Source organism: Rhinolophus ferrumequinum, chromosome 11, assembly GCF_004115265.2.
Source record: "Rhinolophus ferrumequinum isolate MPI-CBG mRhiFer1 chromosome 11, mRhiFer1_v1.p, whole genome shotgun sequence".
In the NCBI taxonomy this organism is placed as follows: domain Eukaryota; kingdom Metazoa; phylum Chordata; class Mammalia; order Chiroptera; family Rhinolophidae; genus Rhinolophus; species Rhinolophus ferrumequinum.
The window spans coordinates 84,869,976-84,884,150 of NC_046294.1; the positions used below are offsets into that span (position 1 = coordinate 84,869,976).

General features: G+C 41.7%; 1 protein-coding gene across 6 annotated transcripts in view; it reads right to left on the reverse strand.

Moving 5' to 3' along the window:
- The window catches only part of CADM1 (cell adhesion molecule 1), a 330,897-nt gene extending 316,963 nt beyond the window's left edge, over positions 1-13,934 (reverse strand). For 5 of the 6 annotated variants that reach the window (XM_033119599.1, XM_033119597.1, XM_033119598.1 and 2 more), the window contains exon 1: positions 13,673-13,840. In XM_033119599.1, coding sequence (XP_032975490.1) covers positions 13,673-13,805 — 133 coding nt within the window. In that variant the 5' untranslated portion in view covers positions 13,806-13,840. Of the gene's footprint in view, positions 1-13,672 lie in introns of all 6 variants that reach the window. The other variant, XM_033119600.1, reaches the window with a different exon arrangement.
- Positions 13,935-14,175: the final 241 nt, after the last annotated feature.

Consider the following 14,175-nt stretch of genomic DNA (forward strand, 5'->3'; position numbering starts at 1 on the left):
AAAATAGACTTTAAAATAAAGGCTACAACTGGAGACAAATAGAGACATTACATAATGATAAAAGGAGCAATTCAACAAGAGGATATACCCCATTAAACATCTATGCATCTAACATAGGAGCACCTAAATATGTAAAGCAAATATTGACTAAAATAAAGGGAGAGATGAACACTAATACCATCATAGTAGGGGACTTCAACACCCCACTGACACCAATGGACAGATCTTCCAGACAGAAAATCAATGAGGAAACAGAGGCCTTAAATGACACACTAGACCAAATGGATTTAACTGATATTTTTAGAGCATTTCACCCCCAAAGCATCAGAACATACATTCTTTTCAAATGCACATGAAACACTGTCCAAGATAGACCACATGCTAGGCCACCAAAAAGTCTCAATAAATTTAAGAAAATTAAATTCATATCAAGCATCTTCTCTGACCACATTTCAATGGCATGAAACTAGAAATCAATTACAAGGAAAAAACTAAAAAACACACAAATACATGGAGGCTAAACAACAAGCTATTGAACAGTGAATGGATTAATAATGAGACAAAGGAAGAAATGAAAAGATACATTGAGACAAATGAAAATGAAAACACAACGAACAAAAATCTATGGGATACAGCAAAAACAGCACTAAGAGGAAAATTCATAGCAATACAGGCTTACCCCAAGAAACAAGAAAAAATCTCAACAATCTAACCTTATACTTAAAGAATCTAGAAAAATAACAACAAACAAAGCCCAAAGTGAGTGAAGGAAGGAACTATTAAAGAACAGAGCAGAAATAAACAAAATAGAGTCTAAAAAACTACAAAAGATCAATGAAACCAAGAGCTGGTTCTTTGAAAAGATAAACAAAATTGATAAATCTTTAACCAGATTCATCAAGAAAAAAAGAGAGGACCCAAATAAATAAAATCAGAAGTGAAAGAAGTGACAACTGACACCACAAAAACACAAAAGTTTATAAGAAATATTATGAACAATTACCGTATTTTGCCATGTATAATGTGTACTTTTTTGCCCAAATTTGTGAGGGAAAAATAAGGATGCACATTATACATGGGTACATAGTTCTAATTCCGTATCTATATAAATGTTTTTAATTATTTTACTTTTACTTATGCTCATGAGTTAACTCTAGAAATCAATAACGATATCTGTATGCAAAATAATCGGTTTTGTTGAACTTACGACGAACTTGCAACAACAAAGTTTTTGGCCTTCTACGATGAGTTAATATCATAAATTTGTTACCAATACACAAAATTTCTTGCACCTTGTATCTGTGTTCTTGTGTTTTGTAATTGTTACATAAAAAGTTCTTGTACAATAATATGCTAAAAAAAAAAAATCAATGCTAAAATTCCTTTATAATACAAAAAAAAGTACCTAAATGTAAACAAATAAAAATGTGAATTAAAAAATTAAAACAAGATTATTTTCCCTGAATGTTTGGGCCAATACATGGGTGTGCATTATACACAGCAAAATACGGTATATACCAACAAATTGGACAATCTGGAAGAAATGGGGGGGGGGGTGCCAAAAAAATGTATACAACAGGACACTGGTCAACGTTGCTCAAGCAGTAGTTCGCCATAATCAGAAGTGTCTGGACACTGATGGTAATCACTTTGAGCACCTCTTGTAATTGCAGAAGTCAAACATGACTCATATTCATCTTTTGTTATCGGTATATATTGAGTATTACAATTTTAATACAATTTTCCTTTTTTAAAATGTGTATACATTTTTGGGGCACCTTCTGTATAGGTCCAGGTGGGTACTAGACTAATAGGGGGATCACTGCATAAATTATGTAAATGTCTAACCACTATGTTGTACACCTGAAACTAATTAATATAAAATAATATTGAATGTCAACTGTAATTGGAAAAAATAAATAATTTAAAAACAATAATAAATAGGCCAAAAAAAGGCAAAAAACCTTGAGCTTTGTGTGGTAGATTTGTTGTCTACAGTGGTCTAGATGGAGTAATTCCATACTATTCTGTATTAATTATAAGACATTTGTGTGGCTGGGAAACCAGGTTCTCACCATGGGGGAATAAAGAAACAAATAAGGAATGAGAGAAGGAGAAAAAGAACCTTGCGGTATTAGACTGAAGGCATCAATATGAACTCATGATTTAAATGAATAAATGTAAATAAAAATATATAAATTTATATAAAAATAAATTTATTTGTAATAAATGTTAAATTATATCTATATATATATATCTATATATATATATATCCATCCTAGTTCTGTCTCCTGAAACGACAAATCAGTAGCAATGAGCACACCTCTTTGGTATCTAATAGCACGCCCCCACTAAAAAGGAACAAGGACATCTTCTAGAAATAGCTGATTGCAGGGCTGGGGCAGGAAAAATATTAGGTGAGCTTAGACAACTTCTTGTGACATAAAATAAGAAAGTACTCAAAAATTAATAGAGATACATCAAAAGGATACAGACTAAAGGGGTTCCCATTGGTGAAATTTGGGGTTCCCATTGGTGAAATTTGACGGTAATGAAATACAGCACACTGAAATTTTTTTTAATCTAGCAGTCCATTGTGATTTAAAAAAAAGGAAAAGGAGAGGAGAAGGAAAGACAAGCTCTTTTTTATGCAAGAATGCCACCACCCAATGCAGGGGAATAACAGAATTAGAAAAATCACAATTTTCTAACCACCAACATAGTATTTGATTCAGACAAAGTTTATCAATGCTGCTAAAAATACTGGGTGAATGTGTTGTTAGAGAACAGGATCTTCAGTCTCAAAATATCCCACAAATTACGTATTAATTACAAAGGAACGTAAATAGAGAAACCTGTAAATCCATGTAAAATAAGTAACTAAACTTATATTGTTAATCTAGGGATCAAACTTACCATCACCAATAATAAAACAAACTGGTATTACGTCCCTTTTAATGTGATGCTATAAGAAGGTAGCAACATCAGGTATACAGTGTTCTTGCCTAGGATTGTAATCCAAATCAAACTATGAGGAAACAATCAAACAATCTGTAGAACTGTGGGACATTCTGTAAAACAGCAGGTCTGAACTCATCAAAATGTCAACACCATTACAGACAATCCTCCTCCTTTAAAAAAAAACACCTTAAAAGAAAAGATGGGGAGCAGGGGAACAGGTCTAGCTTAAGAGAGAAAGAGACATGAAAACCAAATCCAATGTGTAAGTTGATGGATTCTAGATCAAGGAGGACAAAGAAACATAAAGAATATTAATGGGACAACTATGGAAATTTCAATATGGATTAGATATTAGATATTACTGAATCAATGTTAAATTTCTTAAATGTAATAATGGTACTGAGGTTGTGTAAAGTAAATGCCCTTATTCTCAGGAGTTAAGAGCTGAAGTATTCAAGGGTGAAGTGTCACTCACTATGCCTGCAACTTGTTTTCACATGGTTCAGACAAAACTTATTTATGTAAACTTTATGGAGACAGCTAGAGATAAAGCAAATGGGCAAAATGTTAAGTTGTAATTAGGGAAGAAATATACAAGCATTCATTGTGTTTTTCTTTCGACTATCCTGGGGTTTTCAAATTTTTCAAAATAAAAGCTGAAAAAGAAAATGCAGAGGGTGCCAAAAACATGTATACACATTTTAAGAATGGAAAACTATATTAAAATTGTAATACACAATACACACCGATAACAAAAGATGAATACAAGTCACGTTTGACTTCTGCAATTACAAGAGGTGCTCAACATGGTTACCATCAGCATCCAGACACTTCTGATAATGGCAAACTACTGCTTGAGCAATACTGACCAATGTGTCCACTTGTGTATATTTTTTTGGCACCCCCAGTAGACTCTAATCTTCTGGAAGACAGGGATCAATCAACCCAACTATGAATGCACCTAACACAGTGCCTGATATAAAAGCAGATACTAAATTTAAAAATCATTTTCAAATCCTCATTTTTTCTACCAAGTGCCTTATGGGTTAGCTACAGAAATACAAGTTCTTTATTTAAATGTGGTATATAAAATATAGGAGGTTAGGTAAAATAATAGTCCTCCCTATGTAAAAAGGCCCATAAATTTGAGATTATAATCACTGTCAGTTTCTCCAGGGTACTGGATGGTTCCATTTACTTCCAAAAAACATTGAACTCCAGGTTGTTCTTCAGTTTCACCTTAGAGACAGTTAAGTTCATCTTGCATAATCCTTTCAGCATAGTATTTTTCAGTGTTCCCAAACATGTGAGGGAATCAGTAGTAGTAGTAGCCAGAAACATAACGCCTATTACCAAGTAGCATCTGTTTTCATAAAAGCCATATATGACACTGTAAAGTAGGTTGTTTTTGCTGTTTCTAACTCATGAGTAAAGCACTAGGTTTTACCATTCTGTAACCTAAACTGGGTATTCTGCTGGCCAACCTCGCCCAGAGATAGAGAGATTTGCATCAGAAAAAGGAAAGAAACAGCAACTAACATTCATGTGATTACTAACCAAACTAAAAGAAACAGGACTCTTCACAGTGATATGTGCTCACAAGATATGCACAAGAAAAAATGAAGTTCAGTGTCACTTAAGCTAATCTCTACTTGAACCTTTTAAGAGATAAAACCATTTGAGCAGTAATTTAGTACTAAATTAACTTGGGTTTTTCTCTCCCTATATTTGAAGTTTTCATTGTTTAAGTAAGGTTTCTGCAAGAGAAATGAAACAATGTTCCTTTCCTATGCAGAAGAGAGAATCAAGTGGATGACTCGTTGTAAAGTCTGGGTGGCTTGGCTTAAACCACAGGCACATTCAGCAAAGAGCCAAATACATACCGCATTTTGACACACAACCTTTTCTCCAAGAATGTCCCAAAATACTTCATGATAATCAAGTTTTCCTTTCACTGAATTATCGTACTACATAACCTTCTACTATCAAAAACTGAACTCTGCAGAGGAAGGATGCCAGACAAGGATAAGGGAAGAACTGCAGCAGATATTATTACCGGATAAAGGCTTTAAAAAGATCCTTAAGATAACAAATTCAGCAGTTAGACTGAGAAACAAAGGTTTCATTTTTTTCTTAAGCTAGTGACAATTCACCCACAACGTTATCAACTAAAATGCGATCAGCCATGATGCTGGCGAAGACGTGTTTAGTTAGGAAGCACTGCTCCCAAAGTCCAAACTATTTGAAAACACTTGCTAATAAAGGCCTGGGTTTTAGCACACTTCCCTTCTGGCTCCCCAGATAGGTACCTGTTAGTAACTAGACATACAAAACATGAGCAATGAACACTCTTCTAAAGTGGTATATTTTGGATCATCTTCCCCAGGGCTGATCTCACTTATGGCAAGTCAGCTGCTCCAGATGAGTCCCTCTAACTCTGACCTTCTGAAGTCTTCCTACTCCTAAAGGGCTTACCTTTTTGTCTGAAAGTCTTACTTTGCCAGCCTGTAATTTGCCCTTATTTAAACATGGACCACCAAATAAGTGCAATACACTTTCAGCATTCCAAAGTTTTACATTTTCATGAAAACAATGGCCACACACTTTGTCTTACTGTAAAGAAACAAACTCCTGTATACACCTGCAAAGCAGAAAAAGAAATGTAGATGTTGAGGTATATTTTAGATAAGCATGTGTTAATTAAACTGAAAGACGCGAAGGGAAGATGTTTATTCTCAAGGTAGGCAAGGAGAATCAGCTGTCCTATACCTATAAACCAAGACAGTTAAGAGAAAACCAGATAAGAGAGCAGTTTTATGCAAAGGCAACCAGCTGAAGCCTGATCAGTGGAACCACTTTCTTCCTCTGTTTCAATGGAGAATCATCAGTCTTCCAGTCCCATCAGGATTTGGCTGAAAATAAGAAATGAGGGCAATTAGAGAGGGAGTGAGAGAGCGACTGAGGAAAGAACAACGTAAAGACAAAACAGTGTGGATTTTGAATCTCATGCAAGAAGCAAGAATTTGAGATTAGGTTTTTTCTGAAAGGGACGGGTCGTGATCCTCTCTAGAAAAGAATTAGACTTGTGGTAGGTAGAAATATATTCTGACTGGGAGAGGCTTGGGTCAACGAAATTGGCTAGGCAGCTTCTGCTAGTAAAACATGGTTTGGAGAGGGAGGACGATGAGGCTTCCAGAGAATGCCAGAGAAACAATCAGCCCATTTTATTTCAGTCCAAGAGTGAAAGCTAAGAAGGGGAAAAAAGACTCCAAATTTAGGGGCCTTAGAGACCAGGATGACAATGGTGTCATATACAATAATGTTGATTTTGAGAAAAGTTGACACCTATGACAGAAAAGACGAAAGGTTCATTTGACATGTTAACTTTTAGGTTAACCTAGGCCAAGTGGAGTTATGGTACCGACAAGGGGAGATGTGGGGCAGGTGAACCCTTTGTGTTTAGGCAGATTCCTCCCTGCCCCCTCAGGGACCTCATAACTTAATTCCAACTTGCCACTGCAGACCAGTGTTGGATGGCTGAAGAGGAATCAGAGTGACTACCTTATCAAGGAACACTGCCAAGAGCAAGATACTGATTCTAGGCATTTTTAAAAGTCCATGTCACTGGAATATCAACTTCAAACACTGAGTAGCATTTCAATATCTATCACAGCTCTTTCATTTCAAGCCTATTTAACATTTCTGAAATATCTAGATCAAAATGTTGGGTCAAATGACTATATTCCAGTAAAACACCTACCAAAAGAAAAAATGTCCCCCACCCCACAACTCTTGAGAGATTCAAGATACCTGTCAGTCATAACAGATTTTCTTAGTGCCTGCTTCCTCTCAACCTTCCGGACAAGTTTCTCTTGTGAGTAATAACAACGGCCACACATCACTTTTGCTGTGCATGTATACAAATACCTCCATCTCCTTTTCTTCAAACCCTAGCTCAAGGCCAACTGCACTAAAGCTTTTGAAAACCAGCACTGGAAGATCTTCAAAGAGAAACTGCCCATTAACCACAACAGCAGCTGTTGGCTAGAGCCTTCAATTTAAATCTCTGAAAAAGAAACTGTGGCTTCTGAAATTTAAACAAGGAGGTGCCACTTGTAATTACAAACATTCCAGTGGGTTCCTTGCTTCATTGATGGTTTCCAAACAAAGGCTGTTTATTCGATTTTGGTGGCGCTCCCCAAACGGTGAATGTAGGCATTCCTTTGTGCTTTTCCTGTTCTGTGGCCAGCTCAGAAGAGGGGCGCAGGAAGCGGGTTTTTACCTGGCCAGGGCTGCTCAGATCCCTCAAAATCATCTCATGTGTAATTGCTTGTTTGGCTGGAAACCAAAAAACCAAATGCTTCAGATTTATAGTCCACATTAAATATATTTGAGAAAGAACCTTTTAACACACATACACACACACACACACACACACACACACACACACACATGACCTCACATTTCAGGACCTTGGAAAATGGAACCAACCTATTTTCCAATAAAAACAAAGAAGTTCAGAAATTAACACTGAAGCATTTCAACATTTCTAGCTAAAATTATAAATTCATATTTTAAATCAGTGGAGCAAATATCGAGATGTAAAAATAGCAACCTTTTCTCTCCCTATCCTGTGACCCTATTCTACAAAAATAAGGCCCAACTACTTACAACTTGTTGTATGGGTTTCCCACAGCGCAGAAGGCATTTTGTGATCATTTCAGTTACAGAATATAGGCTGAAATTAGCACCAAGCCAGTTAAAAATGGGGAAAGGCATTTTTTCTTTTAAGTCCTATATTCAAAAAATGCAAAAGCATTTATATACCATGGAGGCATTTAGAGATAAATATATATATATGAGGTATCTATCTCACCGCCATCAAACTAAAATTGCCTCTCCTACAGAAGTCCTCAGATGGAGCGTATTCGTTAGCAGAACTGGAAATGGTCAATCGCATCATGGGTGCTTTCCATAGCACGCCACAGTTGAAGGATTAGCTACAATTACTGCATATTTACACAACCATATTTACACAACAATAAAACTCATCTTATCCAGTCCAAACAAAACCCTGCTCAAAATAAACCAAACCACACGAAAAGGTCTTCTCAGTGCAGGCACTAATCACGCTCTGGCTTCTCTGGTTTCTGCCTCTGCTTTTTACCCATTGTAACAAGCTTTCACTCTTTCACTTCCTCAGTAAAGCAAGGCTAGGGGCAAAAATTCTGTATACCAGTTGAGAAGATGTACGGGGGCCGGGGGTGGGGGGGGTACTGTATCTTACAGAGATTCGTTCTAAAGTAAATTACAGAAGAAATGGTAGGATGTCCAGGATTTGTCTGAAATAACCTGGGAAGGGGTGGAAATGTACAGAGGATGCACTGATCATGGGTGGATAATTACTGAACTGAGTGATTTATACACAGGGTCAATTAAGGCATTCTTTCTGCTTTTGTATATATTTGAAATTTTCATAATAAAAAATAAAGAAAATATAATCAATGTAAAATAATAGTCATCTTGCAAAAATAAAATATTTTTTTTCTTTAAAAAGAAACAAATTATACTCAGCTTTTTCTGTGCTTAATGAAGGGGATGAGGACCTGGTAAGAAAATCAAGATGTGTTCTTGTTCTTGACTTCAGGACCCTTCCTTTTTTTTCCTTAATTATGTGGAAAGAGTTCTACTGTTAATATTGGTCCTTCAAAGAGCAAGTCAAAAGCTTAACAATCTAAAGCTGAGGCTTCTGAAACGTAGTTTTCATGCACTTGGCTTATTACAGCAACACAAATCCAGAGCTCTCACCTATGAAGGTGCTTTGGACGATATTCATGTTGTGGCTGCCAAATAAAGTCCAGAGGTTTCAGAATCATTTGTCAACACCAAAGACAACCTTACCAAGAACAGGTCCTTTTTTTCCAAGAGGTCACTCCTCTGATCCATGGGTTTATTACCTAGAACAACAATTAATCTTGCTGCCTTCAGAATACAAACTATTTCTAGCCAAGATATTGTCTACCCATGATCCACATCCCTCACGGGGCATCCCTGCTGGGAGGTGGGACAGAAGGTTCACTGGCTGGACATCAAGCGTCCTGGACCTGCTCCCCATTTAGGATGCACAGCTACCTTAGCTTCAGTTCAGGTAAGTAAGGTCCTTTCTTCTCTGGCTTCAGCTGCCTCACTGCAAAATAATGGGGGTTTCACCAAATAATTTCTAATATCTTTCCCCTTTCAAAAATTCCATGATCATAAGAATTTCTAATTCCTCAACAGGTATATTAAGAAAAAGAGCTTGGGTGCTAAAATGGTACATTTTCTTTTAAATACTTTTTAAATGGGAACATGAACATTGCATTGTGTGTCTCTGTGTGCATATACATACATATTTGTAAGAGTACACACATGCATATACTTACACACACAGTAACTGATACCATTAGGTGCTTATATGGGACTAATTGCTTCCAATTCAAAGTAGCAAATTTTCAATTCTGCAACAGATGTCGCTGTGTGATTTCTCCTTTCTGTGCTGGATTTTCAGTTTAAAATGCCCAGCATAACGGTCACTACAATTCTTCCCAAGAAGGAGATATAGCATTTGAGTCCTTTAGATTTATTTCTTTTAAATTTTCTTCATATGCTGGTAAATTTCCATTCAAATCATAGCATCGATTAGTGTGGCCCAATTTAAGAGATTCAGCCACATAAAAATGGGCCTTTTGTTAAATACACACACACACACACACACACACACACAAAACCATTTTTGAAATGTAAATTCTAAGTGGCTGATTAGGCATTAAAATGTCACATACAGAAACCCACAGAATGAGACAGTTTATATTCACAGCAATATTATCAATTTTTGAACGCCTAAAAATCATTAGCAATATAGGCCAAGAAATAATATTTTACTTACGCATGGGGCCAAAATGTACCAAGTGTGCAAAAGACACTAAAAACTCCAAAAGCATCATTAACAACAATGAAAACTTTGGATTTTAGTTTTTACAGCATTTCTTTGAAAATAAATAGCCACGCTAATATTTATAATTACAAGACATCTTACCAATCTGACATTCACTATCAACCACTTCTTGACACATCATAGAAAAATGACATCTCTTTTCCTTCAACCAATATATCCTCTAATGACCATCAATCTCGACAGGTAGCTAGAATTTTCATCTGTTGAAATTCAGAGCTAGGAGAAAGGACTTCAAAACATCCCTTTTATACCCAGGAACCTGTTACCTTCTGGAGTTTTAGAGGGAGTGGAAGGAGATGAGCAGTCAGGGAGTTGAGGACCAACTGGGGTAAGAATATGAAGTCAGGAAGTGAGAGAGGAAGCAAAAGTGTCCTGCTTACTGGCTTCTCCCAGGTCCTACTCCCCTTTACCAGGAGGGCTATTAGGGAAAACTGGATAAAGCATGTACAACATCCATATGAATAAAGCTCTTTGTTCCAGAGAACTGCCTCCTCTTTTATTCCCCTCTTTTGCCGTATTTGTTCATTTCAAAAGATTACTCAATGGGTCTCTTGTTCCTCCAAAATGTCCCAGGCAAATAATGCAAGCTTGTCTCGTCACACAAGTCACTAAATGAAGCCTTGTGCGTCTCCAGTGACACACTGTAAATATAAAGTGGCATTAATGAGGGATATTTTATCAAAGCTATCACAGACATGTGCAAGTCCCTCCTGCGGTTATTCAATTTGATTGCAAGTAAAGGCAACAATAGCAGGGAGGTACTTTTGTAAAGTCCCTATCCCCTGGTACTCAAGCCCCAACAGGCCAAGACAAGCAAAACTCAGCCCCCGAGCTTTCCAGCACCACCACAAACCCCCACCCATCAGCCATTCTCTGTGATGCTGAAAAAGGTAAGCGGAAGGTGACCCACCACTGGCAGACTCGGGATCAGAAACATCATGCATGCACCTAACACGTAACAGGCATGATTTACACGGGAGTGAGCTTAGAAAACCCCATCTTAGCTGCATTTCATTAACATCCATTTCATCCAAACACCACAGGAGGGCTGAGAGATTTTTCTCTAGGGGATGGATGGATTCAGTTACAGGGGAAGACAGAACCAGAACCTACTGGTCAATGGCCCTAGATCACTATCCCAGCAAGCATGTAAATGAAACAAGCCTAATGAAGTTAGAAGGCAGCTCCGACAGGTTTCTCCAACCCCGGGAGTGGGAACTGGAGGTCTCTGAGAAAGCTTAAACTAAGAGGGCTAAGGAAGGAAAGTCCTCCAGTGCTCACCTGGTGGTCTAGGACCTGGGGCTAGACCAAGACCCCTTCTCAAACTGATCACACACACACACACACACACACAATGCATTAAGAGAAAAAAAATATTTAAAGAAAATCATCTCATCCCCTCACTACAAATCAAACCCAATTACTTCCTAATTTGAACACAATCTGATAACCAGCGTACAAACAGGGATGTACACAAGAGCAAGAAGCTGCTTCCATGGTAACTGGCAACAGAATTTTCTTGTAGCTTTGACATGCACGGTTGAGTTCCAGACAGCTCCTTTCTAAGTCAGCATATATCCCTCGCTGGGAAGGCAACTTCTTACTGTGCGATAGTTACAAATATACCGTAGTACTGTTGCTACTATCAGGTGTCTTCAATGAACAGGGTTGAAAGAGGAGGTATAACCTAATCCTACTCTGCTGCCAAAAGGCATTGCACGGCTCCCATTTTTAGTCGAAAGGCAATATTCCCGATCAGTGCTCCCCTCCTCTCGCTCTCCTGGTTTGTTTTTTTTTTTTTTTTTTGCAGCCAATACAAGTCTATTGTTGCCTCTATTATGCGCCAGTTACCGAGCCTTTACTCACGCTCACGTTTAACTGACACTGGCGCTTTTTACAATGCAGTAGCACGAGGGATCTCTTTCAGGAACATTTTATTGAACCCATCCAGTCAGAAACATAACCCGAAATGAAGTTGTAACCACATCGGCATCGGTTGAACCCAATTATCTCGTAACTCATAAATTAAGAATTCACAGAGGAAAAACACATAAACAACATCCGGAGATAGACCGTGGCATGGAAGAAAAAATCCTCAGCTCTGGAACTGAAGCTGCTGCCAGATCCCCACCCCTATACGTCTTCAATATGTTCCCCAAGCCAAGCTCCTTTGCCAGTCTGTTTTGGGGGGAAACAATCAACCCAGCATTCCCCAAATCCCAAGCTAGCATCCCCCCCAAGACATCCCCATTTCCTACAGCGTGTCTCCTGCGGTGTTTACGTAACTGTGTGTCCTCTAGCGTGTAAACAAAAGGCACAGCCCAAGCTGAGGGGCGCCCGGGAGCGGCACGGTGGCCCCAGCCCTGCGCCCGCCCGGGCCGGGGGCTCTGCAGGTGGGGGCTGAGCTCTCGCTGTCCTCCGCCACTTGTTGCTCGCGGGTCCTGCTGCTCCGGAGCTGCAAGGAGGGGCTTTGCAGGCGCCGAGCCTTGCTGCATTCCCTCCTGCACCTCTCCCCTCCCCCGTGGCCCCGTGCCTCTCGTTCTCGGCTTCCCGCCCCGCGCCCGCTGCAGGGGCCCAGGGGCGTGGGGACACCGCGCTGCTGCTGAGCTCGGAGGTGGCGGGAACCCCACGCAGGGTGCAGCACCGCCGGCCTCTCCGCTGGGGAAGAGCTCCGGCTCCCTTTTGTTAGCAAAAGCAAACACTGCCCTCTTCTTTCCCGACCGCGCCAACGCGCCCGGAACACCGGCAGCGACACAGCGTGTTCCTGCCCAGTGCTCAGTGTCTTCGGGGAAGGCGCCGGGCGTGCAGAGCCGCCCCTGGCCAAATTCCCAAGACAGCGCGGCACACAGAGGGCGCCCGGAGGCCCGCAGGGTGTCCGCCTGGCCGCAGAGGCCGCGAACGCTCCCTCCACTACCCCCGGGCTGCCGAAAGGACCGGCAGCCTGGAAATCCGGTGTCCCCACTAGCGGCGGAGGACGCCGTGGGGTAGGCAGGCTGCAGGCTGCCGGCTCCCGGCTCCTTCCCGCAGAGGCAGCGACAGCAACCTCTCCCCGAGGGGCCGGGCCCAGGGAACTTTCCCTGCCTGGAGCCGGGCCAAGGAGACCTGCAGCCAGGCGGAGGGGCCGCGGTCCGACGGGAGGGAGCACTAGGGGCGCGCAGTTCGGGGGACAGGAGAGAAAGGCTGAGCGCAGGGAGAGCAGGAGCCATCAGACAAGTCTAGGGATGTCCTGTGGACCAGTGAGGAATCACGCTGTAGGCGGCTGCTAGTCAGCCATGGGGAGGCTTCGGGGATGGAGAATTGGGGGGCCCGCTGGAGAGGTGGTAGCAGCCCTGGGAGACGCGAGGACCTGCAAGTTACGGGGACAACAGCGAGTTTGGGAGGGTCTGGACGGTTCCGAGGGTGCCTTCGATTGACCCCCTTCCTCCATATTCTCTAGCCCTTGGGCCCCCCATTCTCATTCCACTCCGCGCCAAGCCGGGGAGAAAGGTGTGGGGTGCAGCTATCCCTACTAATTCACATACAGCTGGGCAAAGAAGGGAATTACCGATCCCCTCAGCTCCTTCCATCTCAGCCCTGAGTTTCCTCTCGACACTCCCTCCGCTTCGGATTTAGGAAGTGGGGGAAGGTTGTCATGGAAACGTTTCCCCCCTCCATGGCTACGGCTGCTGGGGTGCCTTAGGAGATTTAGGGGGCTAGCCAGCTGGTGCCCACACCTACCTGTGGGGATCAGTGCCGCGGTGGAGAGGAGCAACAGCAGAAGCCGGAGTCGGAGCCCGGGAGGCGCCGCCGCCGCCGCCACCGCCGCCGCCGCCGCACACTGGGACCCGCTCGGCAACACTGCACTCGCCATGTCGGGCACCTGCCTCAGACTGGCGGCGGTGGCGTCCTCCGGAGCCCGTGCGGACAACTAATGAGATGCTAATGACATGCGCTGGAGGCGGAGTCCTGACAGACCAATCACAGCGCCGCCAGCCCAACCCGGCTCTCCGAGGACTCGCCCCCCTCCCCCACCCCGCCCCCTGGCGCTGGCGTTCGGCGGCGCGCCCGCGCCACCTAGGGGCGGGGCTAAGGGGAGGGGCGTATGCAAATATGTGTATGTTAAAATTCATTTGCGCTTCTCCGGGATCTAGGAAGAAGTGCTCGTCCAGGCTCCCGGCGCGTGGGGGCTCGGGCTCCAGTGGGGCAGGTCTAGCTTCCCGTACACCTTTATTAGGAATGTT